We start from the raw sequence: 25,552 nt of genomic DNA, 5'->3' as shown, positions 1-25,552 counted from the left end.
AGGGGCTCACCCCAGGGTGCGTGGTGAGTGAGCCCACTGAGAAGCTGATGCTCTGCCCAAACCCACCTAACCTCAAGCTTCTTCTTGACCATCTTGCTCTCCTGGCCCCACGCTGCACCCTGCCCACCTCCACCAATGCCATTCTTTTCCTGTCTTCAAATTCTAGAAACCCACGGAACAGCCACGCACTTGTTTCCGGAGGCAGAGCCTTTGCTGTTCTCCTCCCATCCTTCTTGGTTGGCTTCAAAAGCTCCTGGCATGCATACCGAGTTTCGTAAATACCAACATAACAATTGCAACGAAACCAAAATAGATATTTCCTATGAAGACAGAGGGGCTGCAGTGAGTGTTTTGGAAGCTGGCGATAACCTGACATTTATTCCTCTCAGTTCCCTTTTCAGGGACAAGACCGTCAAGAATGAGCTATAGCGCTGTCACTGGGAAACGGCGATCTGCGGAATGCTCTCTGTGAGGAATGCATTTGCCCAATGTAGGAGAGATGATGGAGCCGTCCTGAACATCTGAAGCCTTTGGAGGGACACATCCTTCCAACCAGCATCTCCCTGCGGCCGAATACTTCCCTCCCTGAGCCCCACCTTCTTTCAGTTGTATTTTTAAGAGACTTCATTCCAGAGAAAGACACAGCTACTATTTCTGTGTTTTTCCTTCTGCAAGAAGAGAGTCAATGCCAACTCTTCCCCTAGGGTTACTGTGAGAACAGCATGAGACAATTCCTGTAAGATGCTTAGCTCAGTGCCTGGCGTGTCGCTGTGGCTGGATCCCTGTGGGGTATTATTTTAGTATCCTATGCCGTCTTTTCTCTCTGCGCGCCATCCTCTTCAGTTTAGTTTTCTCTAGTTAAATATGCATCTGTGTGATGGCGCTTGTGTCTTTGCACGATTGCATAGAGCTCTCCCCTGAGCGTCTTCCTGGCCTGGCAGCTCTGGCTGAGGGGCCCTGAGCTGCGGAAGGGGCCGTGTCACGTGGTGCCAGGGCAGCTGTGTGCTCCTGATCCACCTCCTTCTTTCGTATTGAAGGATCCTCATCACCGGGCCGGCCTGTGGCACCCTTCTTGCCCACTGCCCACATCCTGTATCTCCTGTTGAAATAGACATAAAGTAGGATGGAACTAGGTTTGAGGGAGGCCCTGGGGGCACTCCTCAGCTCTTAACCCGGGATGTACTCTGGGGGCTTCCATAACATACCAGTGCTAGGCCTCGCCGCCGCAGGCGCCCGTGAGTGGATCTGCCTGAGGCCTGGGCCTCAGCATTTTCTGAACTCCCTGCTCCCTGATCCCAGAGGATTCTCATGTGAAGCCCAGGCTGAGAACCTCTCCTTGGATTTGCACAATAGACCTTGCCCTCCCAGAGCTCTTCTGAGCTTCCTCGCTTTGAGCTGACCCCCAGGGGATGAGGTTCCCAGCCAGTGAGTTCTGTTCTTGCCCCATTCATGTCTTTTGCCAGTCTATCCCTTTGCTCAGGGGGAGATGGAGAAGAGCTAGTGCTTGACACTGGGATGGGATATTTCGTGTGGGGACCTAGTCTGGGAACTTTGTCCACACATGCAGGGGAAGCACAGGAGGTGGCCTGGGGCACTTGGCAAGGCTGCCCAGCAGCTGAGGCTGCACTGCTCACATCCTGAGTGCTGCCCAGAGAGCACAGATGTGATATGGGGTGAGAGAGGAGCAGGCTGAACCAAGGGGACCTGTGGGGCCCTTCATGAGGCAGCTGGTCTGGAATGGCCGCCCCTCTGTCCTCCTGTGGAATTGCCCTGCAGTAGGGACAGGGGACCGGGGCCCAGCAGCAGGGGCTCAGCTAAGACACAGAGCCAGGTTTCCCCTCCCAGGGACTGAGAACACTGCCACCCACCATCCTGCCCACCCACTGCTTGTCACCACTTCACTCCTCCGGAATGCTTGCGGGCATGTTGCCCAGGCAACCAGAACGCCAGCGCCGTTGCTATCCTTCAGTCTCCTCCGAGCACCTGCGAAGGCTGTTGAGCAGCATCCCCCGTGCCCCAAAGTTGCTGCAGACTCTGTGCTCCAGAGCTCCTGGGGAAAGGGGATGGGAGTGGAGGAATGCTGGGTGCTCCCATGAGCACTCACAAAGAACCAGACTTAAAATATGCACCGTCTAGTCTCCCGCACACCCCTGCCACTCGGTGGCAGGTGTACAGGTGGGAAAATCGAAGCACAGGGTGGTTACACAGATTAGTCATGCTTACGCAGCTGGCGGGTTGCAGTGCCAAGCGCCAAAGCCGTCTCGTGTCACCCCCACGCCATGCTGTTTTGGGAGCAGCTGTAGGTCAGCCATGGAGAGCTGCAGGGCCTGCAAGCCTCTTTCCTCTTGGAGATGAGACCATCATTCCTCCCTTACTGGGCCTGGGAGGAGCAAGTGGTGCCCGTGCCATCAGGTGTCCCAGCCTCGGCCCTCTGATCTTTGTGGCAGGGTCTGTCTACACTGCAGGATATGTGGAAGCATCCCTGGTTTCTATCACTAAATGCCAGTAGCAAACCTGAATAGTGACAACCAAATATGTCTCCAGATATTGCCAAATGTCCTCTGAGGGGTAAAATCACCCTTAGATAAGAACTGGTGATGTGTCTAAATGGTCTGCGGTACCACAGGATGCCGTTTTTACCATCTTCTGCAAGGGGCCATGCGGTTCACTGAGGCCCGCTGTGCCGCTGGGCTGTGATGCTGTGTAGATGCAGGTTGGCACCTACCAGGCACAAGGCATGCCCCATGTCCCTCCCCACAGGGCACAACCACCTTCACCTCCCTTCCCCTTCCTCCCCCAGCACCCCGCCGTGCACAGGCATTCATAGATTGCCCAGGAAGTAGTCCCCGAAGTTACAGGTCACAGGAGTTACTGATTTTGCCCTAGTTTTCTAGTATGTCCTCAGTGTTCTAACGCGTCCCCGGGGTTCTAACGTGTCCCCAGGGTTCTGACGCGTCCCCGGGGTTCTAACATGTCCCTGATCCTACAGCTGCAGGGTTGTCGGGACCTCATTCCTGAGCAGAGATCTCAGGTTCCCCGAGGCCTAGACTCTGAGTCCATATCAGAGGCCAGCTCACTGTGACCTGAGTCAGGCCACTCCATTTTGGGGTCTCACACTGGCATTAACCAGCTTTGGATTAAGATTAGTGCTTTGTCACGTATGGCCTGCAAAGTACCGATCCACCGGTCCCCAAGATGTTCTGTGGAAAGGAGGTCAGTTAGAGTTTGGCTTCACTTACTTAGCTCACTGCTGGGCCAGACTACCGTCATGGTCCCTTCCAGCTGGGGCGTCCTGGGGCTCCCGATGAGGCCAGCGGGTGAGTTGCAGGGAGTGCCCCTCCTTGTAAGTGTGACCCCTGGCTGTGCCGGGGCAGAGAGGGGGCGATTTTGGCTTCTGAGAGGAGCCTCCACTGGGTGCTCTCCTCTACACTGTCCTGGGACCACCCCAGGTTCTGGGCCACCTCCCAGAGCTGTCTGGGGAAGCTTTGTGGGCCTTGATCTCAGAGCAGGAGTTAGACCTGCTGTCCTGGGGATGGGGCATTGGGAGGACCCCAGACAACCAGGGCTGATTTCCAAGCTCTGGGGAAAGACAGTAGCCAGAGATTCCGTGATGAGATTCAGAAAGCCTTCTTGTGGTTCTGGAGGTTTCTGTCCAACCCAAGTGAGTCATCCCTACGCTACTGCTTCTCCATGAGTCAAGTATCGCGTGCGCGCTGGATGCCAACGGGCCTCTGATGATGAAAGCCTCTAGGCAACCTGGAGCTCCCTTCCAAAAAGGAGGGATGTTTTTAATCATATTAAATCAAGAGGTAGAGCACAGAGTGGCTCTGACAGGACATTACAATGACATCAGGCTGGGAAAGCCGTGAAAGTGAATCATGGCTTAATGTGTTTTCATTAGGGAAATTGAACCAGGGACTGCAGAAGAAAGTGGGTGTTCCTTCCTGCGCCAGGGCTGGGGACTGAGACTGGGGGACGGCCATGTCCCCTGAGTAGAGGGGGTTGGTCTCTGCTCTGAAATTCGGCGGAAAGCCATCTGCACCATCCTGGTGGTGACTCAGGGGGACACAGAGTGAGCCTGCTCTTGAGTTGGGGGAGTCAGAGGTTCTTGTGTGAAGGGGAAAGGGATGGAAGTCTATCTGCTTTGGGAGACACTTCCCCTTTCTCTCAAGGGCAGAACCACCAGGGAACCTGGAATTAGAGGAGAATTTAGGGATAACGAGACCATTTTCACATCTGAAGTGAAATCTCGCATCCCACCTAACATCACTTTTCTCTTCCTGGTGGAACTCATATCTTATCAGTGAGCGGGAGGTTAGGATGGTGAGAAAGAGGCCCAAGGTACTTCCTTCCCAAGATAGGAGGTTTTATCCTACCCAAAGGTCAGGAGTTGGGTCAGCACAGAACCCCAGTCACAGAGGGCTTGACACCAGCTCCGGGGGACCCCGAACCCAGGCCCCTTGATCTCTTGTCTTTGCAAAGAACAGAATATGCTGCCATATTCAGGAGAAGATGCATCTGAATGTCCCTGAGAACAAATCTCCAAGAAGGCTCCCCTCCTGCCTTCCCGAGCTCCCTGGGTTAGGAATCCCTGGCAGCACAAGCTCTCTGCCCTCTGGATGGAGCCTGGGCAGCTTAGGGCCCTTCACCCTGCTTCTCCCCACAGCGCCCTGTATGTTTCCAAAGCCCAGAAACGTTTGGAACATTGAAGGTAGGTGTTAAGGAAAGGAAAAATAGTGCCCTGTTCCCCATCCACTGTATTGTGGAGAATTACCCGCTTACACTAGCCAGTCCTGCTCCCTCCTGCCTGCTCCAGCTGCCAAACGGGGAAGTTTTGAAGAGTTTTTTTTTTTTTAATGAGAACCCCTCCCCCTCCAAGAATGCGTATGGTGCTTATTGACCTGCTTCCAAAGATTCCGGAAAGGAGCAGGGCTGCCTTCCCAGTGACAGCACCAGGCAGACGTCCCGGCAAATACTATTCAAGGTCAGCTTCAGCAGGGAGGGGTCTTGTTGAGAGCAGGTGCCCTGGGTAGCCTGTGTGAGGAGGATACTTCCCCTCTGTGGGCATCCCCCAAAACACAGAGGGCCGGTCTCATCACAGGACACGCTTCAGACCAATCAACCAATGAAGAGGAGCATCGTATGCAATCCCTGACCAGTCCTCCGTAGGCCCGTCAAGGTCATCAGCCACAGAGAGAGCCTGAGAAACCATCACAGCCAAGAAGAGCCCCAGGAGATGCGACCACTTGATGCCACGTGGGATTCTGGGTGGGTTCCTGGGACTGAAAAGGGACGCTAAGTGAAAACTGGAGAAGTCCAAACCACGTGTGTAGCTCCTGGTTACGCACCTTGATGCTGTGGCATCGTGATCTGAGGTGTCCCTTCAGAGGTAACTGGAGATGAGTTCCCAGCACCACTCTGGGCTCTTTTGGAATTTTTTGGAATATCTTAAACGATTTTAAAATAAAAAGCTTTTTTGAAGCAAACCAATAGAAGTAAGGTGGGAGTCAAGAAGCATCTGGTCACGGGTCATTGGGGACCGAGGGGTAGACCCTGGGCCCTCAGGGAAAGGAGGTCCACTTCTGGGGTGGGGCCTTCCACGAAAGAGCAGGAACTCACAAAAAGCCAACGGGACCGCTGTGTCATACAACAATTATGTCTCTGTCTATTCCTTCTGCTTCCTGGAGATCGTTTCTAACGGTGCCGTGGGAATTATTGACCGTAGAAGCACGGGTCTTCTTCAACAGGGAGGAGGAGACCTCAGAGCCCACCTGCCCCAACTCACTGGTGTGAATGACAGAAAAAATGAGGCTTGCAGAGCGGGAAGCGACAAGCCCATGCCAAGCTAACTTCTCCATCAAATGCAGCATCCTTCTCCCAGGCCACAGAGCCAGTGAACGACAGGACTTGGAGGAGTCACAGGAAGTGGGTGTCTTTATGGAAGGACTGGGGTGGACTGGTCATGGGCACAGCTCCCAGGTCCCGTCCCACCCTGAAGATTCTGGGCTGTTCCCTGGTGGAACAATTCCAGGGCCTGGCCTGCTTCTGTCTGCGCCGGTGCTCCCACAAGGCAGACACCAGCTGCTCCCGGGAGGCTCACCCTGCACACTCCTGGCTCGGGGAAAGGTGCAACTTTAAGCGGAGGAGATGTCCTTGTCCCCTTAATTGACAGTGATTTTCTTCTGTGAAGAAAATATACAGAAGGTACTGAATTGAATCTCAATTCACCAAGTCTTATTAAACTGTTCTTGGGGAAAAACGATTTCAATAAAAATTTAAAAGGAAGAGAAGCAAGAAAGCCACAAACTGGAAGCGGTAGTTCCCCATTTGGAAGCAGCTGGGTGGGGGTGGCTAAGGAGTTTATTCTTTCTTTGAAAATCATAGGCTGGAGGCTGCTGAGAGGGAGGTGCCCCCGCCTGTTCTCAAAGGGTGTGGATGTGGTCCTCAGGTGCTCAGGCAGGGACCCTGTCTCACGTTCAGGGTGTCCCAGCGAGGACTGGGTGGATGAACTCAGTCTGCATGGCTTCCTCCTGCCCACGTGCCTGCAGCTCCAGGGGCCGCTCTGCCTTCCACCCATCCACCAGGGCCAGGTTCAGGATGCCATGCCACACACTCCACATTTCTCCCCCAACCCTTGCACACACCCCATTCTCTAGCATGTTCCTTTTGATTTGTATTGGGATATAATTACATGGCACAAAACTCACCTATTACAATGTCCAGTTTAGTGGGTTTCATATAGGCATAGAGTTGTGCAGCTACCCCCACACACAATTCCAGAACATTTTGTCACCCCAAAAAGAAACCCCCTACCCCATAACCCTTCCCCAAGCCTTGGGCCGTTGCTCATCTTTCTGTCTGTATGGATTTGGTCACTGTGTGCATTTCCTATAAATGGAACCCGGCACCGTGTAGCCTTGAGTGCCTTGCTTCTTTCATTTCTCAGGGTTTTCAAGGTGCATCCACATCGTACCATAGATCAAGTAATCCTTCCATCCTTTTAAAGGCTGAACGATACTCCATTGTAACGTAACGCCAGATCCCGTTTATCCATTCCTCAGCTGATGGGCATGTGGGCTGAGTCAGCTTTGGCTGTTGTGAGTTGTGAGTGTGGTCCTGGGCCTCCCTGTGCAAGTTTTCATGTGGACAGATGTCTGTGCCTAAGAGAGGGGCAGCAGGGTCCCTGCTGTCTTTAGGGTTCCAAGGAATTGCCAAACTGTTTTGCTCAGAGGCATTCTGGTTTTCATTCCCACCAACAGCATACTAGGTCTCTTGTCTCCTCGTGTCTTCGCCAACACTTCATGTTCTCAGTCTTTCTGCTTGTAGCTCTCTCTGTGGGTGTGACACGGGTGGTATGTTTTTTGCTGTGTTTTTGTTTTCGAGGTGCAGTCTTGCTCCGTCTCCAGCCTGGAGTGCGGTGGCACGATCTTGGCTCACTGCATCCTCCGCCTCCTGGGTTCAAGCGATTCTCCTGCCTCTGCCTCCCCAGCAGCTGGGACTACAGGCATGTGCTACCACACCCAGCTAATTTTTGTATGTTTAGTAGAGATGGGGTTTCATCATGTTGTGCAGGATGGTCTTGATCCCTTGACCTCGTGATCCTCCCACCTCAGCCTCCCAAAGTGCTGGGATTACAGGCGTGAGCCATGGTGCCTGGCCGGGCGGTATGTTCTTAAGGAGCCTGTGGATGCTTGAGTTTTGGGGGAGCCGGTGCCACCTCTGCCTGCCCCACAACCTCGCCTCCTGACGGTTGGCACTGTGGTTGGCAGCCATGCCGCAGGGCCTGCCTCCCAAGGAGGTGTGGGGTCGCCTGCCATCTTGGTGCATGTCTGACGGTGCCATGGACGCCTTGTGGGGAGAGGCCCTCTCAGAACCTGTTCATCATGAAATGAGAGCTGCTCAGGGTCCAGCCCCAGGCTGAGCAGGATCAGTGAGAAGAGTGTTCCCAGACTCTGCCTCATCTCAGAGCCCCCCAAGGGATGAGGGCAGAGCTTGTTTGTGCTGCTCAGCATTCCTTGGAGATAGAGCCAAATCCTCCTCCTGCAGTGATGCAGCCTCTCACCGAGGGGTCCCCGAGAGTCTCAGGACCAGGTCCAGGCAGCACACGAAGCTCAGCCGACTTGGTGGCAACACAGAGCCTGGGGCCCTTGGCCTTGCACAGAAAGGAGCGGTGGCCCCTACACATCTTCCTGTGGGAGGGGCTCTCCCTCTGCCCGCCACATTTCTTGGCTGCTGGGGGTGGGCTGGGGCCTCTGTCCTGGTTGCCCACCTGCCCTCTTTTTTCTCCTCTTTGAACAAATCAATCACTTTAAAAAGGAAGAAACCAGACTTGAAGAGGAAAAATAAATCGACCTCTCCCTGCCACTGTTGCAATTGGTTGGTTTTTCTGCATAACAGCTGGGTGTCTTGGAAATGAGGGGGTTTCTATAGTAACGAATTACAGCCATGATTGGTGAAAAATCACAGAAATATCCTGTGTGTGAAGTTATGCCAGGGAGGCAGGCACCGGCTTAGGTGCTATGGTTTTAATTTCCTGGGGCAATATTTCTCTAAGTGCTGATGACAGGCAGGTTTGCTTGTCATGGCTTTTGATTCAGCCTGTCTGGTGGGGGCGGGTGGGGCCTGGTGGAGTGGAGTGGGGCCTGGTGAGGCCTGGTGGGGTCTAGTGAGCCCTAGTGGGGCCTGGTGGAGTATGGTGGGGCCTGTTGGAGTCTGGTGCAGTCTGGTAAGACCTGGTGGAGCTTGGTGGAGTGTGGTGGGGTCTGGTGAGGCCTGGTGGTGTCTGGTGAGGCCTGGTAGGGTCTGGTGAGGCCTGATGGAGCCTGAAGGGACCTGGTAGGGCCTGGTGAGGCCCTGCACCTGCTCAGAGCAGCAGCTCATCTTCCTGGGGCCTAGACTCCCACCCAGCTCGGCAGGTCATGGGAGAACTAGAGATTGTAAACCAGCTCCCATCCTTGCTGGGTCACCTGCAGCCACAGAGGAGCTAGCTTAGTGTGTATACGGGGGAATTTTACCCTAACCTAAATTCTTCCTTGTGGTGACAGTGGTCCTGGTCCCTGGCCCGAGCTTGGCTGCTAGTGCAGAGAAATTGCGCACCAGCAGAAACACGGTGCTAAAGATGAGCATAATGAGGAGGTCTTCGTTTCTGCAGCAAAGCACTTCTATTCTGATTAAAAAACTGAAGCCTTACTGTTTGGGGATTAGTCCTTTTTGGTAATGAGCACCATCCTGATGACCGGGGGGCCATCTGTTCCCCAGATATCAGGGAGAGTCAGCCCTGGACACAAGGGTTTCAGTACTGAACAGAGGGCGTGCCCACAGGGACAGGTTCACACACAGCTACAGCTGCACCCTCCCACGCAGACACACTCACACATAGAGTCTCTCGCACGGACACTCACAGACACACTCGCATACTCACACGGGGACACATAGATACAGTCGCACACACACTCACACAAATACACACTCTCAGACACAGACTCGCACACTCAGGGACACACAGATACACTCATACACACTGACACACGTGTGAGCATAGATGCACTCACACACTTCTGTGCTGACACACATGGACACAGTCATACAACAGTATACTCTCACACTCGCACGCGCCAAATACGGACACCCTGGCCGCCACTCACGTACAGTCTCTCACACTCGTGGACACACCCCCAGATGCGTCTTTACACTCTCGTATGCTGCTTCACTCTCACACTGGCACACTCACACAGCTTGACCCACACGCACACACTCACACCCAGTCATGCACACTTACACACACACTTCTGTGCACGCATTACAATGACACACACAGCTTCCTTCCTTTGTGAAGTCACTCACCGCCTTATAAAGAAAAACTCTACCCAACTTGCTTTCCAGGCCTGGCTTTGGGCGGCATCAGGCTCGTGCTTGGCACCTGAACACCCTCAGACCCCCCCCACCCGCACCCCACCCGCTGCAGTCATTACGGTTTTTGGATTCATTTTAACTTTCAGATGTGAGGCTGGTGACGAGAAATGACTTTGAATGACACCTATAATCAGTCCTCAATTATCTGTGCTGGCGGAAGAGGGAGCGTGGGCCTGTCTCCTCTGAGTCCTTCCACGTGGCTCTCTGCCGCGCCCTGGTTTTCACGTGACACGGGAGAGTCCACTGGTCCAGAGGCGACCCCAGACCTGGTGACAAAGCCGCTCCATGTGAACTGGGGAGGGGCTGCTCCGCCGGCCCTGACTGCTCCCCTGCAGCCCCGCTGCGTGTCGAGGCAGCCCCTGCCTCCTCAAGGCTCACAGGGTTTGCCCTTTCTGCAGCCCTCCGGGGAGCTGAGGAGGTGGATAACAGGGTTTCAAAGGGCACCGGCACTGCAGATAAACAGGGGGAGCAGAAATGTCAACAGAACAAACACTTCGCGTCAATAAACTTTCAGTTTATCCAGAGCAGATCTCATTTCCCTGAGTACGATCCAGAGGAGGCCAGAAGTAAGAAGCCTTCTCATGCACAGCATTTAAAGCGATGCCTGTTTATGATATGCATGCCGGGCTCTGGGTGAGGGGCAGGGGGTGCGGGTGGTGTTTGCAAAGTGCTAGGAAGCGCCTGCGCTCACACTGGGAGCTTGAAACCTCTGCTCCTCCTAGACCTGGAGAGGCGCTTCCCCAGTGGGCAGGGGGTGGCCTGGGCTGTGTAGAGGAAAGCGCCTGGCCCTGGGGTCCCAGGTGGAGGCCGGTGTCCTGTTCTGCCATCCTTTCACTTACGTCCTCTCGTCGTGTGATGGGCCAAAGGAAGGAGGGACTCAGGTCTTTTCAGGTCATCTTGTCAAGACTGACCTGAAGGCTGGGGGTTTCTGAGGCTCGGTTTTCCCTCCGGTGAAATGGACGATTCGGCCCCCAGCCAGCTGTGTGCCTGGCAGGCGCCTCAGCCCCGCGGTGCTGGGAAGCAGCTCCCCGCACCCTTGCAGCCCGCACTGTTCTTTTCAGATCTGATGAATAAACCGCACGTGAGTCAGCCTTTGAAGTGAGGGAAGGAAGGGGTTCGGCTTCCCTTTTGAAGTTAGGAGGAGCTCTTTCGAGAAGAAGAGAGCGTCCTTGTCACAGTAGGGGGTGGAGAGAGAGGGCCCCGGGGCCCAGTGCCCCCCGCTAGGCTTCCACTGACCGCTCTTCTCTCCTCCCCTCCGCACAGCTCCATGTCCATCCGCTGGCCGGGCCGCCCCCTCGGAAGCCATGCCTGGATACTGATAGCCATGTTTCAGCTCGCCGTGGACCTGCCCGCCTGCGAGGCCCTGGGCCCGGGGCCCGAGTTCTGGCTCCTGCCGCGGTCGCCGCCCCGGCCGCCCCGGCTGTGGAGTTTTAGGAGTGGACAGCCAGCGCGGGTCCCGGCCCCCGTGTGGAGTCCCCGGCCGCCCCGCGTGGAGCGGATCCACGGGCAAATGCAGATGCCCCGAGCCAGACGGGCTCACAGGCCCCGGGACCAGGCGGCCACCCTCGTGCCCAGGGCAGGACTGGCCAAGCCCCCAGCTGCTGCCAAATCCAACCCTTCTCTCGCCTCCTCATCCTCGTCCTCGTCCTCCGCGGTGGCCGGTGGGGCCCCGGAGCAGCAGGCCCTCCTGAGGAGGGGCAAGAGGCACCTGCAGGGGGACGGTCTCAGCAGCTTCGACTCCAGAGGCAGCCGGCCCACCACAGAGACTGAGTTCATCGCCTGGGGGCCCACAGGGGACGAGGAGGCCCTGGAGTCCAACACATTTCCGGGCGTTTACGGCCCCACCACGGTCTCCATCCTACAAACACGGAAGACAACTGTGGCCGCCACCACCACCACCACCACGGCCACCCCCATGATGCTGCAGACTAAGGGGTTCACCGAGTCCCTGGATCCCCGGAGAAGGATCCCAGGTGGGGTTAGCACAACAGAGCCTTCCACCAGTCCCAGCAACAATGGGGAAGTCACCCAGCCCCCAAGGATTCTGGGGGAGGCCTCAGGTACGGCCATCTCTCTTCTGGTTTGGGTTTGCTTGGGGTTGAGGGCTGGGGGCGTGACTCGGGAGAGATGCTTAGATGTCCCTGGGGTGAAGCTACGTGTGGAGGCTCCAAGAGATGCAGGCGTGATGTGTCCATGAGCTTGCACATGCATGTAGACTGGCAAATACAGGCTGTGCCTTAGAGGAAGGGGGCGTGAGAAGGGAGAGTTTCCCTTTTTAGCATGTACCTAGAAGTGGGCGCTGCACCCCTTGTGCCTCTGTTAGTTATCAGCTGAATCCACCAGGTGCTGCACCCCTGTTACAGACTGGTGGAATCCACCACACACAGCCACATATTCCAGATTCGTAGAATTTTGTCTCTGGGGCCGGCCCTTGAGTAAGATGCTTGCTCGTCTCGTGATACAGTTAAGGATCCCCCTGCCCCGGAGTCTTCAAAAGTCTTCAAGGGTGTGGGACCCATGGGCGGGGGCAAGGTGCCTGCCAACTTGACTTTGGTCAAGGATTAGGAATGGCCTTAAATAGCAAGAAAGGCCGAGGCCAGCTAAAAGGAAGAACTTCCCTGCAGTGTTAACAGAAGCTTCGCAGACAGTGATTCAGGTGGCAGCGTTCGGCTCCCTGGGGATGTGTCAGGAGGGCGTTTGGAGGACGGAGATCAGAACAAAGGGCTTTGGTTCTTCTGCTGCTGTTATCCTAGCTGCCTGTGGACACACACAGTTCATTGGCTTTGGAATATCTCCTTCCGCGCAGTTTTGTTGTTTTTTATTTTCCTCCTATACGTTGTCCTCCATTTGCTTTGAAAGGAGTAGCCCTTGGAAATCCCCCAAGCCAGGGCTTGTCCCTGAACTGGTAGCCAGCACTGATGTCACCAGGCTTCACGGCAGGCCTGCGGGGGAGAGCGCAGAGCCCCGGGCACACCCTCACCTCCCTCCAGTTTTCTCTGCCTCTGTTAACAGGCACAGCCCGATGTGCCAGGTTGGCTTAGAAGTTCACAACCTAGATCTGTGTGTGCACATTCTAGACAAGCAGCAACATTTGCTAACTTTAAAATCGGATGCAGATTTCAGGGCATCAGTGCAAAATGGGTGGGGGCACCCTGTGGCCTCCTCACAGCTTGCTTTCCACAACCTCCAGCTTGTGGGCTCGGTAGGCTCCCTCCAGGCCTGTGCAGAATCAAGGGGAGGGAAGACAACTGCTCTTCCGAGCTCATCTGCAGGCGGCCGGCGCGGCATCCAGGCCCTCTGCATCCTCGCTAGACTGCATCCTGGCCCTGGTTCCTCCTCATCTTGGGCAGGCAGGCACCGGGCAGTCGTTGGACAGGTTTCCGTGGGGTGGGTGGCTTTTGTCCTTCAGCCGCTGACCTACTTTCTTCCTTCACCTGGACAAGAGAACCTGCGGTTTTTATTCTGAGCTCCTGTTCCCTAGAGAGCAGCGTTTCTATGGAAGCACAGCCTGGGCTCCCTGCGGATGCTGGGGGCCGTGCCTGGAGAGGCTCTGGGGCAAGAGGCTCCGGAGGAAGAGACTCTGGAGGTCCTGCGTCGGCTACCTCCCAGGCAGCCTCTTTTGGGAATCCACGGACACGCGGGGTCTGCATTTCATCCTACACTGTCAGGCGCCTGCTAGCAGTTTACAGAGTGTTCGTTTTCACCTCAGTAAACTCAGCAGCCATCCTCATAATAGGATTTCGTGCTCCTCTCCCTTACTGTCACCTCCTCTGTATACGTCAGTTACTGTATAGACATGGATGAGAAAACAAGTTCCCATTTATTCCAAATTACATTTGTTATTACTAAAGTTAAACACCCGGGACAGCGTTGTAGGCTTAGCAAATTAATTCACAGTGCATTGGATGTTGCTAATCCATCTCGACAGATGCTTATCTTGGAAGCGATTTATGGTTCTTCATAATATAATCTGGTGCTAGATTAATTTGTTTAGCAAAACAAATCTAAAAAGAGGAAAATATGTGTGTTTGTTTCTAATGCAGAGAAATCTTAATTCTGGAACGCGACGCTGGGCCACAGGGAAGGGAACAGGTGGTTTACAGCAGCGCTCATCAGGGCTGGGCCACCGTCCTGAGCTTCCCGGCCAAGGCAAAGGGAAGAGAGGAAATGCGAGGATGGTTCCCCTAACGGGATTCCTCGTAGCCCAGCGGGTACCATGTAAATGAATTAGACCAGAGCAAGAACAATTTAGGTTAGACACTGGGAAGTACTGGTTGGTGATGTAGGAGGTGAGATCTTTGCTTAGGCTACTGAGAACAGGCTGCATACTCTTCTTATCTGGAGCTCCCAAGTAGAGGAGGATGGCGGAGGGGGGAGGAAAACAACGGTTAAAGCTTCCCCGGATGGAAGGAGTGGTGGGACAGAGGGCTGAACTCCCTGGAACCCCCTTGCTTGGCAGTCATCAGATGTAGATCTGGGCCCCCAGCATTTGGTGGAACGTGAACACGACTCACACTTCTCAGACATCTAAGGCAGCAGGAGTGGTCTTGGGGATTCCAGAGCTGCAATCTGGGAGGCCAGGCATTGCTACGGTTAGTTAGCAGCTGCCTCGAGGCTGAAGATCTGGGCGAGAATCTGGGCTCTGTCGCATGTCACCATGTGACCCTGGAAAAAGTCTCTTCTCTCCTGATTTCCTTTTCTTCACCTGCAAAACAGGCTTAGAAATATTTTTCCTAAACGGTTGCTGTGAGAGTTTCATGGATGAACACGGAGCATAAAATAAGGCACCTGGCACCAAACAATTCTCCATACTCATCAGTTGTTTTTATACCCAGCAAGAGTGGCTTGAGGAGGACAGGGTTTCCAGTGTCAGAGGCAGAACAGGCTACCAGGGACTTGGGAGTCTTATCATCTCAGACACAGCAAGCTTTGCCACTCACTGTGGGGCACCCCAGAATTTGGAATTGGAGTTTTAGGAGGTGGATGAAACATCCATTAAGTGAACTTCACCTGTCCAAAAAGGGATCTTGGGTATCACATTTGGGGATTTATAAATTTTATTTTTGTTTCTGCAGAGAAATATTTAGAAGGGACACATCATATTTTTCTGTCTGTCTATAGCACAGGTATTGCTGGGCGCAGAGAGGAGACGTGGCTGGTGACTTGAGGGCACTCTGAAATTTCTCAGGAAGTGACATTACTTGGGATAGCTGGGAGCAGAGAGGAAACGTGGCTGGTGACTTGGGGCACTCTGAAATTTCTCAGGAAGTGACATTACTTGGGATAGCTGGGCGCAGAGAGGAAACGTGGCTGGTGACTTGGGGCACTCTGAAATTTCTCAGGAAGTAACATTACTTGGGATAGCTGCTGGAATGACTAAAGGGTTCCCTGTCAGGATTCACCCTACCTATGAAGTAATTGGGAAATCTTTTTGTGTTTCAGGTTAATGGTTAAGAGTCCCACTGCCTGTCTTCAAATTCCTGGCTTCAGCTCATGATCGCTGTGTAAATTTGGGCAACTTGCTTGTCCTCTCTGTGCCAGTGGGGATGATAAAGTTAACCATCTCATAATGTTGTTGTAAAGATTCAGTGAGACAGAGCATGCCAAGTACTCAGTGCCTGCCACATAACAGTTCTCAGTATGTACCTGCTGCTGTTAATATAAGGATGGTGATGGTGATGATGAGGATAATGATGGAGATGATGGTGATGATAATGATGGTAATGGTGGAAATGGTGGTGGTGAAGATGATGGTGATGATGATGGTAATGGTGGAAATGATGGTGATGATGATGATGGTGATGGTAATGATGGTAATGGTGGAAATGGTGGTGGTGATGGTGATGTGATGATGGTGATGATAATGATGGTAATGGTGGAAATGGTGATGATGATGGTGTTGATGATGATGGTGATGATAATGATGGTAATGGTGGAAATGGTGGTGGTGAAGATGATGGTGATGATGATGGTAATGGTGGAAATGGTGGTGATGATGATGATGGTGATGGTAATGATGGTAATGGTGGAAATGGTGGTGGTGATGGTGATGTGATGATGGTGATGATGATGATGGTAATGGTGGAAATGGTGATGATGATGGTGTTGATGATGATGGTGATGATAATGATGGTAATGGTGGAAATGGTGGTGGTGAAGATGATGGTGATGATGATGGTAATGGTGGAAATGGTGGTGATGATGATGATGGTGATGGTAATGATGGTAATGGTGGAAATGGTGGTGATGATGGTGATGTGATGATGGTGATGATAATGATGGTAATGGTGGAAATGGTGATGATGATGGTGTTGATGATGATGGTGATGATAATGATGGTAATGGTGGAAATGGTGGTGATGATGGTGACGATAGATGATGATGGTGGTGTTGATGGAGATGATAATAATGGAGATGGTGATGATGGTGATGATGCTGATGATAGTGATGATGATGATGATAATTGTGGTGATGATGATGATGGTTATCATTGTGCTAATTTGCTGCCACTACCTTTACTGCTCTATTGAGGGGTCATTTGATGAGTTCCTGCAGCCACGTCCCTGACCTTGGCGCTCTGTGTAGAGGTATAGATGGCACTAGCCAGGAACCTCTTGGGATGGAAAATCACCTGGCGCAGGTTCATGAAGGCATTGAGCTCCAGCCTCATGTGAGCACTGGCACAGTGTGACTGTCAGATGGGTCAGAAGCTAGCTTAAGGTCGGGGAGGAGGCTCCCCACAGTGCAGCCCCAGCCTTCTATGACAGCTCTCTTGCTGATCAGTTTTTGAATCTGTAATTACAGAGTCTCCTGGGAGAAAAACAAAGTCATTTTCTGAGCTTTTATCTCAAAACATGTAAAGGAAACTTGTGGAGAATTCAAGCCAACTGATTTGGGTTTCTGAATATGCCCACTGTGGGAATGCCTGGGGAAGGAGTACTTGGTCTACAGTTAGTGCTCAATGTAGGTTTCCTAAACCCTGCATGCTGGCACCTGGCCCCAAGACTTTCGCGCCTGCTCAGGCCAATCTGCCGCTTTCCCAAGCTCATGTTCTGTCTCTCAGAAAACTCGCCACCCAGGAGGGGCCCCGAAATCCTCTAGGTTCCCATCATCATTCAGGGTTTGCCTCTGTTCAGTCAGTCACGTATTCGTGACATCCAGCAGCTCAAGGATGAGATGGCTCAGATGTCATCCAAGTCTGGCCTGGAAATTTTTACATTGGAATTCACTCATGCATTTCTAAGGATGATTTCCAAGTTTGCTTTGTCCTTGTCACCGAGTGGAAGCGGGTGGGGGGGCCTTCCATGTCCTTTAGGTATGTCCCTCTGTAAGCACAGGTGACAAGCTGGTGTCATTTTCTCTGCACCCCAGTGGTCAGCTGAGCTAAGCATCAATGCAAGGCAGCCAACCTTAGGAGCAAGCCTCATGATGGTGAAATATTTTCTAAACACTAGAATTGGAGTGGAAGAAAATGAGAAGCACATGTCACAGGGAGAGACGTCCTCTTCCCCTTTGGTTTAAAGCTGCGATGGCCATTTTAATGCTGAGCCCCTTTTAATTAACTGCTGGGTGTTTGCTACCAGGGAAGTGAATCTGTCCTTAATTTAAAGATATATGAAGCAAATGACCCATGAACTTCAAAAGTTTTGAGTGGCTTAATTGAGATAAGAGAATCAAAGGACAAATGAGTGCTTGGAGCGCTACAAAAGATCCTAAACTTTGTAGACAGCGAGGCTGGTCTTTAGGGTCTTAACTGGGATCTTCTGAATGGATGCAACGTGGCAAATCCTGAGTGCCGTGGTTCTGGTGGTGGCCTGTGGTCGAGGTTTTATGTTGGCCGACATCTCACTGGATCCAGTCAGCCTCTTAGAGCACTCCCTATGTTTTTGCTGAGCAAACTTGTGTTCATACCAAATGGATAAGTGTGCTCCAACTCATGAAAGTCCAGCCTCTGATTCTTCTGGACACGACTGTGTTGCAAGTCTTCTTGCATTTCCCTTTCAAATGTTCCCGGCTTCAACTTATTGCATGTAGTCCTTCTTAAGCTTCTTCATTGCCTCAGGCCCTCGTTCTCCTTCCAAGGGCATGCTAGGGATGTGAAAGGTCTTTAATCCTTAAGAACTGAGATGCCCACCTAAGGTACTTTCTTTCTTTCTTTCTTTCTTTTTTTAGATGGAGTTTCATTTTGTCACCAGGCTGGAGTGCAGTGGTATGATCTTGGCTCACTGCAACCTCCGTCTCCCGGGTTCAAGCACTTCTCCTTCCTCAGCCTCCCAAGTAGCTGGGACTGCAGGCACATGCCACCAAGCTCAGCTAATTTTTGTGTTTTTAGTAGAGACAGGGTTTCACTACATTGGCCAGGATGGTCTCGATTTCTTGACCTCGTGATCCATCCGCATCAGCCTCCCAAAGTGCTGGGATTACAGGCATGAGCCACCACTCCCGGCCTCCTAAGGCACTTTCTGTGGGAGAGCTGCTGGGTTCAACTCTGTCTTCCTTCACCAGGCCCCGGAGAGGTGCCTTTACTTGTTGACCTGTTCAGGAGTTTCCAGCAAGAAGAGGAAGGCCTTAATGCACACCCCCCTCTACCTGGAAACCAGTCTCCTTTAAGGGAATGGGGAGGGGGGGTCACTGACTACTCAGGTAGCCGGCAGCTGCACAAAACACACCCTTGTAGGATATGCCTTTCCTTACCTCATGAACGTCACAAAACCCTGAACTGATAACAAATCTGTTTGATATATAGTGAATTGAATTCATGATTTCCATCCGCTCACAGGGGAATGATTCTGAGTGTTGAGATTAAATGTTAGAATAGCGTTTTTAGACTTTTTGTTTTACTGTGTTACAAAGACCAGTTTTAGAATGTCTGGCTTCTTAATCAATTATTCAATGAACCATCAACTCTGTACTTAGTTGATAGTAAATGCCACACTTACTTGGGGTAGGAGCGGGTGAGGAGATGCAAAATGTGGCCCCTTCCTCCTCTTTTCAAGGAGTTAAAAAAATCCAGTTGGGAAAGCAAGATGGATAAAGACATATCCTTGCACAGGAGAGAAATGACAGGTAAGGACGGTAGAGGAAATGTCACCAAGCCACAGCTTCATCAATTGCCCAATTGTTATTCTGGCAATACAGATTGGAAAGAGACAGAAGCCGTTGCAGGTTCCTTGGAGCCGAGCTCTGGGGTGGGTAGGGGAGGCACAGGAACAGCCCATCTTGGAGGGGTGTGGGGGGCTGAGATAGAGTAGGCAGAGCTCCTGTAGGCCTGGATTGTGGAGGGAGCCCGGCCAGGCCTCCACCTCCCTGCAGCTCAGTTTCTTGGCCTCTGGAACAGATGCTGAATGAGACGACTCCAAGGTCCCTCCTCCAGCTCCGAATTGCCCTAAGAATGGACGAGTCCTGGTGTTCCCTCTGCAAGGAGCAGGAAGGATGGTTTTGGAGGACCCCCTTCCCTGACTTGACATCAGTGAAAGAATGCTGGAGAGGTGCACCCCTTCCCTCCCTGCCAGTGTCCACAGTCGGCTGCCTTGGGGACCCAGCAGTGAGCTCCGTGGTCTATGCACACAGGCAAGCTGGGGGCCAGGTGGGACCGATGGCTGTGGGCTCAATTTTAAGCTTCTATTTTGTGATGGCAAGTCGCCCTTTCTCCTGGTCCAACCCTCTGCCCGACCTCTGCCCAGGAGTGGACTGTGTGTGGATGTCTAGCTTGAAAGGCTGCCATGTGAACCCTGCTGGTAGAAGAAGCATCACCCTCATCTTTGCAGCAGATAAGTTGCAAGTGATGCTTGAGGGCTCCCCAGGTGGTCACTGACACTCAGTCCCAGAGACTCAGCCAAATTCAGAGGCAGACGAACGCCTGCCCATGGACCCATGTGCCACGTGGTTAGACGTGAAGACAGGCTTCGGGTCCCCACTTTCAATGTTGTTCAACATGGTTCAGTGAATCTCACAACTGTCCGCCTTGCAGTCTGTTGTGAGGGTGCGATGATGATGCAAAATAAAGGGAAAAAGCTTCCCTTTCCAGAAGTTTCTTTCAGTACTGGGGAAACCAAGTTTGTTGGAGGAACAGAGACTGAAAATCTCTCCCCAGAGGTGACCGATGGGTGGGACATGTCAGGGACAAAGCTGGTGCCAGCAGAGAGAGCGCCCACCTTGGCCGAGATGGACCCAGGCCATGGCTGCAGGTGTCCTTGGCTCCACCGTGTGACCCCATGGTCCTCTGAATCTTTGCCTGCAAAACGGGGAAGCAATTTCTCTCTGACAAGGTTGTTCTGAGACGGGACCGTGCCAGCCCATGTGGGAAGCTGAGTGCCGTAGGGAGCATGCGTAGTTGAGTCAGGTCTTAAAAGACACACAAAGCCCACTTCACTGGTGGCTGTGCTGGAGTAATTGAATGGTGTTTGTGGTGGGAAAATGCCATTTGCTTTCTGTGACCTTCAGTATCCTCTTCTGAGGTCAGTTAGGTGGTATGGCTGCCTGCTCAGTGCTGTTCTGTCCATATCATGATCTTTCCCTGCCTGGAAGGCCTCAGTTCTCACTGTGGTGGTCAGACCTACCTTAGGAAGCCCTCAGTCTGGCTCCCTTAATGTGCCAGGTCAACACACCCGAGGCGTAGTTTGTATGAGCCCCATGGAGAGGATGGGGGACAGAGATGGGGGCTGGAGCCAGCACCATTTCCTTGGCAAGGGGCCCGACTCTCCCCTTTACATAGCTCCTCCCTTTACGTACCTGGAATAGCACTTCACAGTTTGCCCAGCGGATGTGTTGTTCTCCAAACCACCCTGGGAAGGGGGAAGGAGGGGGGTCTGCAGCTGAGAGAAGCCCAGGCATTTGTGAGTGGGGACTGGGGCAAAACCCAGCTCTCCTGACTGCAGGACCATGGCACTTTCTGTGATTCTAGGGGTGCTCTTTGGGGCTTGGGGACCCTCCCACCGCATACCTCTTCTGCCTGAAGCATCAGGATGCCCTGAGTGTGGGGTCTAGATCCAAGTGGAAGTTCTTGGTCTGTGTGTAAAGGCCACTGATCAAAGAAGATTCCTGGTCTTCTTGACTCTTCTGAAGCTCCAGGAGGTCCTGCCCATCAGCAAAGCCAAAGGCCACGATCAAAGAAGATTCCTGTTTTCTTGACCCTTCTGGAAGCTCCGGGGGGTCCTGTCCATCATGTCAGCAAAGCCATGACAGGCAGGTGGAAGAGTCGGATGCCCCCCACCATGTGGTTTCAGAGACACCCTCTGGTGCGTCCCTGGCCAGGACTTCACGGATGTGTCCTGAGACCAAGGCCAAGCTGCTGAGACCCCCCTTGGGTCCTTGTCACTTATTCTCACCTCTGCAAGGAGAAAGTCGGTGCTGTCTGTGGCAGGGAGGAGGAAGAGAGGCTGTGTGCAGGGGGGCTGCTGGGGAATCTTGGGTTGGGCAAAGATGGCTGAAGGGAGGAGAAAGAAAGAGCCAGAAGAGCCAGTGCCCGAGTTTGTGATGGATTTCGTGACACTCCCTTTACACACTGCCAATGCACCTTGCATGGAAAACATAATCAGTGTTTTAAAATCCTGATGTAGTGTCCTAACTGTGCTGAGGAGGACATGCAAAGGAGAGTAATTTAGGGTAAAACGCTGTATATGTGCATTTAAGTGTCCTAGCCTATCTTCACTGGAGGGGTCTGGTGCTTACGTACATATATATAGCATTTTATCTGTATGTGTGCTGAGGCGGTCAAAGGCTGGCCTCTGCATAGGGTCACTGGGAACACGTCTGCCACAGCTGGGACAGTTGCATCACATTGAGGGCAGATGAGTTTCCAAAATGATGAACGACTCTCAGAGATGTTTGGGACAAAAATGCACAGTCTTCTTTTGATTTACTCGGTGGTTGCATGCGAGGGAACTTCAGTGTGTTCCAGCCATGCACTGGAGAATCCCCCGGGTTCATATGTGGCACAGAGGAGGCCCTGTGGGTTCCAAGTGTGTTGGTTAGCAGGACTGAGCAGCGGGAGGGGTGGAAGTTCACAGCACAGAGGCGATCCGTGGTCTGCACACCTGTCCTGTGCACGGCAGGGCCTGTGGCATCCATCCCTGCCTCATTCTGTTATGAATCCCTGCTGTGGTCCTAGACATTCTGAAGGCAGACGTTCACCCAGCACGAGCCTCATCCTCTGTGTTCACACACATCTTGTGCACGGGAGGCCCAGCCTTCGTCTGTGTGTGAGTCCTGGGGCTACTGTAATGCATTGCCACAGTGTGTGTGGCTTAAACAACAGAAACCTATTCTCCAGCTGTTCTGGAGGCCGGAGTCTGAAGTCATGATACGAGCAGGGCTGTGGTCTCTCCGGAGGCCCTGGGTGAGGACCCTTCCCAGCGTCTTCCAGCTCCTGGTGGCTCCGGGTGCTTCTTGGCTTGTGGTGGCATCACTCTGGTCTCTGGCTGTATCTCCACCTGGCTGTCTCCCTGCGTGTCTTCTAAGGACACTTGTCATTGGATTTAGGGCCCACCTGGATGGCCCAGAATGGTCACATCCAGGCCCAGTGTGCTGGGAAAGGCAGGTCATAGTGAGTTGGGTTGGGACAGGTCAGGGCATTGGGCTGGGATAAGGTTCCAGGAGGCTTGGAGGCTGTCATGAGGATTTGGGGTTTATTCTGAGTATGCTGGGGGTCACAGGATACACTGAAGAGAGGTGTGATCTGAGCCGGAATTACTGGCTGCTCTCTAAGTGCATCCCAGGGGGAAGACAGGAGGCAATGATTCCAGATGGTACATGATGACTTGTGGAGAGGTGGGACGCGGGCCCCAAGAGAGCATCGGCTGGGGAGTAAGGGAGAGAACCATCTAGAGGGTCCCTGAGGTTTTAGTCTGAGCAACCCTTTCTTTGGCTGAAAGGGGTACATTTAATTGAGAGGCAAAAGCTGGGGAGCAGCAGATTGAAAGGAGCCCTTGGGGCCGGACCTTCACTCACGTGAAATCCAGCCGCCCTGGCTGCCATCCGGGGGAGCACCTGTGGGTACTCCTTGGATTCCTGAGTCTGCCACTTGGGGGCTGGTGCAGCTTGGAGTAGAAGCTCAGAGGAGCCTCAGGTGTGTGGAGGGTCTGGAAGGCCATGGAGACGGTGGGGACCACTTGGACAGAGTGAGGACTGCAAGAGGGGAGAAAGAAGGAGCAGTCGGGAGTGATGAAGAAGAGCCCACTGGGAGGAGGAGGCCAGGAGGCTGCAGGAGAAAGCTGTTCCCAGAGCATGGAGGGGTCCTTGTGGCAGAGCTCCCAGAGATGCGAGAGAGGCCACTTTTGTGAGGTGGAGGCCACTGGGTGAGGGAAGAGTCCGAGGGCGATGGAAAGGAGGTGGCAGGTGAGCCACAGATGCAGTGGGTGGAGCTGAGTATTTTGAGGAGCTTTGCTCTGCAGGGGTTTGGGGAAAGGGAAGCTGTAGTTGGAGGACTATAGAGGTGGACGAGGGCTTTGGTTTTCTGTTTCATTTTGATTTTTTTTTTAATTGTGGGAGTATTCAGGCACATCTGTCTGCCAATGCGAATGACCCAGTAGAGAATGGAAATGGACAATGTGGCAGGGGCGGAGGAACGGAGACAATACAGAAGCCAAGTCCTTAAGGGATGAGAACCAGCCTGGTGTGTGTTGTTGAGAGGCTGATGCCTGTGCACAGGTGGCGGTGACGAGCTGAGCTTGCTGTAGAGACCTCAAGAGGCGTTCAAGAGAAACCTGGTTTCCGAATTCTGTGTTTCTCCCCGAGGGCCAACCTTTTTACCCTTTTCCTTGTGAGAGTCCGTGGTAGTTGGAGGAATGAAATTCCATGGGAACTGCACTGACATGGCCCCCGCCATTGCTGGGCAGCCTCCCCAGGCTGGAGTGGACAAGGAGCAGGTGCACACAGAGGTCACGTGTGGCGGCCACGGGCACCTGCAGAGGACAGGCAGAACCACGGGCGGTAGTGGTGATGGCAGCTGGGTTGAGGAAGGCTCATGGAGAGGGGGCACCTGAGCAAGGTCTGACTGGAGAAGAGGAGTTGGCCAGGGGAGGATTTCTGTCTCCTCTGGCCTTGGCGGCATGCCTGGTCCCACCTGTGGCCCCTTACCTGGTCATGAGCTGGACATCCTCATCTGGTCACAGAAGGGGTCACCACCCTGCATTCCCACCCCCAACCCTCTTATCTCTGAAGATGGGCCCCCCCTGGTGGTTTGTCTCCATCGACTGGCATTTACCACGATGTCTGTCTCATTATGGCCACCTGCACTTGCCCAGAGGTGGGCCTGCCCGTCCGTCCCCAGCCCCTCGCCAATATCAAGAATCGCCAGTGTCATCTGCCTGCACGGTGCTTTCCACAGGCCGTCACCTAGCCCAGGACTCCTTGAGGGACGACAACAAGCCTCCCGCCCCCAGATCCTGCACCTGCTGTGCCCCTGGCTCCCAGCACCCTGCCTGGCCCACAGCCAACTCCATAGCCATTGTCTGAACCGTTTTTTAAAATGCAACTTCTGGGCTTAGAGACAGCTGCAGGGAGCGGGTTCCTAAGTGCTGAAAGCCAGGCAGATCTTGCGATCTTTAGGTGAAAGAGAAAGAGGAAATGAAAACCCAGGGTGGTAATATGCCGTGCTTTTAAAAGTCACTGATGCCAGCACTGGAGGGGGGTGCTGTTCTCCACGAGCACCCTCACCTCCTGCTCCAGACACAAAGCAAAGTTGCATATGCTGGTTTGACCCAGGGCTAACCTGCCCCGGCGCACTCTCTCCGGCTCTGGACTGCCCACGCTTGTGCCCAGAGCAAGCAATGAAACTGCCTGTCAGCCCTCAGGGTCCAGAGAGCTGGGAGCACCTGGGGCGTCAGTTCAGCCAAGGCTTGCTGGTCCCAGGGCAGTGGGTGCAGACAGCAGCCTGCAGCAGGAACCTCTAACCCAGGCAGAGGAGTAGTAAAGGGATCTCCGGCCCTTAGCAGGCAAGAAAGAGGGTTTCAAGTTCCCTGGAAGAGGCAGATGTGCATTAGGTTAAGTGGTTGCTCCAGTGAGCACTCACTTCCTGTGTGTGGGGGAGGAATGTGAGTGGGGTGGGCCATCTGGGATACTTGGTGTAGAATCCCATGTCCTCTCCTGCCCCATGGATGCCCGTGGAGCTCGCGGGCAGGTCTGTGGTCATGGTCTTCCTCGTGCCTGGCCAGGGCTTGCTTGAGACCGATGCTCAGAGTACATGTTTAATGAATAGGTAGACCCCCTGTTCACACCCGCCTTCCCTTCAAAGGCGGCTTGAGGCTAGGAGAGAACTCAGAATGTCCAGGATGTCACCCTAGAGGCCACCAGCTCCTTCCTTGGTGGTGGGACTTGCCCAGTCAACGGAACCGGGGGCCTCCTGTGCCGGTGTCCTGGGCAGCTGCAGCAAAGCAGTCCAGCCTGAGCAGCACAATCAAGATATGTTCTCCACTGTCCTGGAGGCCAGAAGTCTGAGGTCAGGGTGTCGTCAGGGCTGGCTCCTCCCAAGGCATCTCTCCTTGGCTTGTAGGCACCGTCTCCTCCCTGTGTCCTCCCCCCTGTGTCATCCCTCTGTGTGTCTGTGTCCTCATGTCCTCCTCTATGAGGACACCAGTCAGCATGGATTAGAGTCCACCCGAATGACCTCGTTTAATTTTAATTACTTCTTTAAAGGCTCTAT

At 53.4% G+C, this 25,552-nt stretch overlaps 1 protein-coding gene across 2 annotated transcripts in view; it reads left to right on the top strand.

The window, feature by feature from the left end:
• Nucleotides 1–25,552, top strand: part of LOC105479825 (adherens junctions associated protein 1) — a 135,990-nt gene that overhangs the window by 46,072 nt on the left and 64,366 nt on the right. For both annotated transcript variants that reach the window (XM_071067442.1, XM_011738158.2), the window contains exon 2: nucleotides 11,176–11,972. In XM_071067442.1, the coding sequence (XP_070923543.1) occupies nucleotides 11,176–11,972 (797 nt within the window). The remainder of the gene's footprint in view (nucleotides 1–11,175; nucleotides 11,973–25,552) is intronic.

This window comes from Macaca nemestrina, chromosome 1, assembly GCF_043159975.1.
Source record: "Macaca nemestrina isolate mMacNem1 chromosome 1, mMacNem.hap1, whole genome shotgun sequence".
NCBI lineage: Eukaryota > Metazoa > Chordata > Mammalia > Primates > Cercopithecidae > Macaca > Macaca nemestrina.
This window is presented reverse-complemented; position numbering and strand designations above follow the sequence as displayed.